Source organism: Phoxinus phoxinus, assembly GCF_949152265.1.
Source record: "Phoxinus phoxinus genome assembly, chromosome: 22".
NCBI classification, from domain to species: domain Eukaryota; kingdom Metazoa; phylum Chordata; class Actinopteri; order Cypriniformes; family Leuciscidae; genus Phoxinus; species Phoxinus phoxinus.
Genome location: NC_136897.1, coordinates 27,161,934 through 27,166,619, shown reverse-complemented (window position 1 = coordinate 27,166,619; position 4,686 = coordinate 27,161,934). Strand labels below are relative to the sequence as shown.

The following is a 4,686-nucleotide window of genomic DNA, read 5'->3' as shown; positions in this document are numbered from 1 at the left end:
GCAGCCACAGTATCCTGAATGATATTTGTATAGTTCATGTCCTTTTTTATTTTTTTATAATGACATTTTATAATGTAAAGAACAATACATTGCGCAAGTTATTTATTTTATTAGAAAAACATCATAAAAAGAAGTCGTCTCTTTTGCAAACCAAATTTCTTACACTTTATAAATGACTTTAAATTCTGCATAAATCTTTTGCAATTCTGAAAATAAAAGCATTGAAATGTATGTATTTTCCCCCCCTTAATTGTTCTCGTGGTATTGAATAAAAAATGAGTTATAACTCTTATTTTTTTAACAGGCTTATTTATGATTGCTCGTATTGAGCAATATCTTGTGTATATTATAGTATGCTTTGTCTACTGTTGTTATACTGATGTTTTTAGGAAGATTATAAGGTGACCTTGAGTGAAAGGCGCCTATAAACAAAATGTATTACTATTATTATTATTATTATTATTATTTTATTCAGACAGAAAGCATATAGACAGTTCATTCAACTGTGAAAAATATTTAAAAAATATATATAAAAAAATAATAATTCTCTCATAATTCGATCTTTGCATAATTATGTTTAATGTATGCTAATTTATTTAATCCAATAATATAATTTTTATGTCAAAATTGTTTAATTTTTGGCTTAAATATGGGTTTATAAGACTTTAAATGTGGCTGTATATATTTTTTGCACACTTGCTGAGAGTAATATATATATATTTTTAGTTATGTAGTTAATATTGTGGCCTGTATGTGGCACTTTAACATCTTAATAATGTCCCATGTGCATCATACCACACTATTGTTTGCATATAGATGTTTCAGTGATCACTTAATTACTTCTTATGGGTCACATAAGAACCAAGACAAAGCTATTGGATTAGCCTTAGCAAGACATTAGAGTCAAATCAGCATGCTCTGTTTGGAATGACAGATGTTCAGTGTAATTTAGTCCACAGATTCCCAATCCAAACAGAGGGACTGGAGGCGGGGTTAGCTTTGAAACCCTCTCCTCCTTTCTGAAACAAAAATACGTTCCAGGGTTGATTTTGAACTCCAAAAATAACTCTACTTTTACTGGGAGCCTGGAGCAAGAAGCACATTCCAAAAGCTTTGTTTTGCACTTGGTTAATAAATATTAAGTAAACACTCTTCAGTTTGCCATATATAGGTACTTATTAATTTTGTTTAAATTAATATGTTGGACCAGAGAGTGAGGGAAAAGTGGCCAGCATTGATGGGAACTCATTCAATGCTGTTTTTAAAAAGGCATTATGCACCTCACAAAGACAGTTTAGACAATTTACCTAATATTAATAAAAGCTGTGATCATTTTAATCTAATATGGAGACAGAAATGTAATACAAAAATAAATAAATAAAGTTTAATAAATGTGTAAATAAATCCATGTGCAAATAAATAAATGTGGGGAAAAATATAATAATAGAATAAAAATAAATATAGAATAATAATAATAATAAAATATAGATCAGAATAAATATTATATAATAATATAATAAATTTAACAATAAAGAAACGCTTTATTTATTTATATATATATATATATATATATATATATAATAAATACACAATTAATGAAACAATAACAAATTGAAAATAATAAAAATAAATACAGAAAATAATAAATAAAGTGAAAAAAGTAATTCATTCAGAAAGGTTTTATTTCATTAAAAAAATTATGAAGTCATTTATTCGTATTTTTACATGTATGTATTTATTGTTAATTTCTGCTGGGCCTTCGTATCATCTATTTTCATTCCATATGAAAAACGTCATCTTTTTATCTGGAAACGCAATTCAAAAGCCCCGCCCCCACATCTCGTCATCACATTGTCACCGCCCATTTCTCGGTGGTGCGCGAGCCCCGCGGCGGTTTGTGGCCGGTGTATGTGTGTGTGTATCTCTTCGGGAGGACGACTTACTTCCAATTATCCCCTCTCACACAACGATTTCTCATCCCGTTTTCAGCGTCCCCTGGAGCGGAGACTTCCATGGCTTAACGCGGAATCGTGTCACGGACTTTATTCGTTTATGAGTTTCTTTCCTGGGGAATTTTTCGCGTCTCTCTGCGAGCTAAGCTAGTTATCGAGCTCGCGAGCTAGTACGGGCTTCACGTAAATTCTCCGCGTATGAAAGTTCCACGGACCAAACAATACTGGATAAATCCACTCGGAATTATTTATGAAGTCACTTTCAGTCCGGGCGGCTTGATAAGAAGAAGATAAAGGGCCACCGTTACCTCCAGCGAAGCTAACGAGCTAATATGAAGTTAGCCTGCTAACGCTCTCGTGTGCAAGAAAACACCCTCGGCGCGAGCGTTTTCTAATACCTAATATTGAAATTTGTCATTTTAATGTTGGGTTAATTAGGTCTTCCGTGCTTTTGTTTTCATATTGAATGCCTGCTCTGTTTAGGGGAGTGGTGGGTTGATGGTCTGTCTTGCATACTTCAGTCAAACCCACTCACATTAACACTCTTCATTAGGGTTTAACAGTGACATTAGTGCCTGTTAATCTAGAAATCACTGCCATCTTAATCTAGAAACGCTAATGGACTGTTATTTTTGGGGGGAGTAACGTTAACGTTACAGGTTAACTGATCCAACAGGTTATTTGGATATTAGTGTTACTCGATTGTTTATTCGCCAGGCCTATGTTTGTTAAGGGGGGTGAGGATGAATTGTGCAGGGTACGAGGTGTAACAGCTCGAGTACTGGACTGTCATCAGAAAATACAGACTTGTATGGGATTGAGCAGCTGTATTGGGTTCGGTTCGGCATCATGGGGGTCTCGCAAGGGGGCAAGACATCAACTACATAGTGTCTAAGCACAGGCGTAATGTAGTCGGTTTAGCCTCGTCTTTTCTTGATTGTTGATCTTTTTTTTGTCGTATTACTATGTGCATTGGTCTCCTGATAATTCATTAAAGTGAATTGGAGCAACAGGTCAGTCTGGATCAAGAAACACTGTCTTTCGTCTCTGGTTGGAGTAACACTCCCAAGCCATCCTCAATGCCTTCAGCGCTGGCCGTGTTCACCTGCCGCCCGAATTCACACCCGTTTCAGGAACGACACGTGTACCTGGATGAGCCGGTCAAGATCGGGCGCTCCGTGGCCCGGTGTCGCCCTGCCCAGAACAACGCCACCTTCGACTGCAAGGTGTTGTCCAGGAATCACGCTCTGGTGTGGTTCGACCATCAGACTGGAAAGGTAAGTCAGGTGTTGTTGTGCTTGTAGCTTTAGCGGCAGGCTGAACAGGTCAGATTGCCTCGTAACTCATTGTTTGACACACAGATGAAAAATGAACCTTTGATTTACTAAGACTGTCTGGTTGTCATAACTGTCTACATTAGGATTATATACATACAGTGGTCCCCACCCAAAAACATATTTTGACATTCTAAGCCACAATGTTGTTGCATTAAATGCACACAGCAAAAAAAATGCTTTTCTTACTTAGTATTTTTGTCTTGTTTCCAGTCCAAATATCTAAAAATACTTAAATAAAGATGCATTTACTAGATGAGTATAAAATTACAAAATATATTATGTTCTGTTTTCCAGGGGAATTAATCAAAGTTAAGTGAGTTGATGCTTAAAAAAAGCAAAATTATCTGCCAATAGGATAAGAAAAATAATCTTAATTCAAACAGAAAGAAGATAATTTTTCTTACCCCATTGGCAGATCATTTTGCTTGTTTTAAGCAAAAACTCACTTACTTTTGATTGATTTACCCAGAAAACAAGACTTAATATCTTAAAAATAATCATTTTACTACTTTAGTAAATGCATATTGATTTAAGAAATGTTTGATGACTGGAAAAAGACAAAAATATTAGGTAAGAAAAGGTGTAATATGAGAACAAGCTTTTTTTTTAATACTCTTCCCAGCCATTTTAGCTAATTGACTTGAAATCAGCTGTTTTTAATTTTTAATAGTAGAAAAAAATGACTATATATATATAAAATCAAGAACTTAATAAAGTTAGATTTTTTTCAGTTTATTAATAATAATATTCAAATTAATTGGATGAATAATAATACATTCATTTGAATAATTTTAAGTCATACTGTGGCCCTTGGAAGTTTGCCGAGGCCCTCTAGTAGGTCCAGGCCTCATGGTTGAAGACAATTAAAGCAGACTTTTACTATCTTTAATAAGTAAATTACACAAGTTGACCTCTGCCTCTCTAGGGATGACATTTTCAACATTGTACATTTTAAAGTTAAACTCTAACCCATTTTCAGTGTCCAAATTGAACAGAGTAAATAGTCTTTGCATTGACTTTAAAGTGGACTCGAGCCTCGTTTTACCTCTACATTACATTCACACTGGTCCTTCAGGAATCCAAACAATTATAATAGAATAAAAATACTTATTTATTAATATTGTCCCAAGACTGCTGCCAAAGCATAGGTATCAAAATTGAATGGGAAACACTGTTGACCCATAACATCTCTCGTGAAAGTTGACAGAGCATTTTTACAGCATCAGATGAACTGCGTGACATTGCTAGTAAACGGGAGTAAAACATTGCTGTGGCATTTCTATCCTCTTAGTGTTGATGTTGAAAATCAAAAATGATTAATTGACCCTTCGCAGGGAGCTTGATTGACAGCTGATCTGACCAATCATACTTCGTCATTCGCCATTTTGTCCGACAAA

At 34.6% G+C, this 4,686-nt stretch overlaps 1 protein-coding gene across 6 annotated transcripts in view; it reads left to right on the top strand.

Moving 5' to 3' along the window:
* The first annotated feature begins 1,829 nt into the window (after window positions 1-1,829).
* The window catches only part of slmapa (sarcolemma associated protein a), a 64,245-nt gene continuing 61,388 nt past the window's right edge, over window positions 1,830-4,686 (top strand). For 2 of the 6 annotated variants that reach the window (XM_079597795.1, XM_079597793.1), the window contains exon 1: window positions 1,830-3,229. In XM_079597795.1, coding sequence (XP_079453921.1) covers window positions 3,032-3,229 — 198 coding nt within the window. In that variant the 5' untranslated portion in view covers window positions 1,830-3,031. The remainder of the gene's footprint in view (window positions 3,230-4,686) is intronic. The other 4 variants (XM_079597790.1, XM_079597791.1, XM_079597792.1 and 1 more) reach the window with 3 other exon arrangements.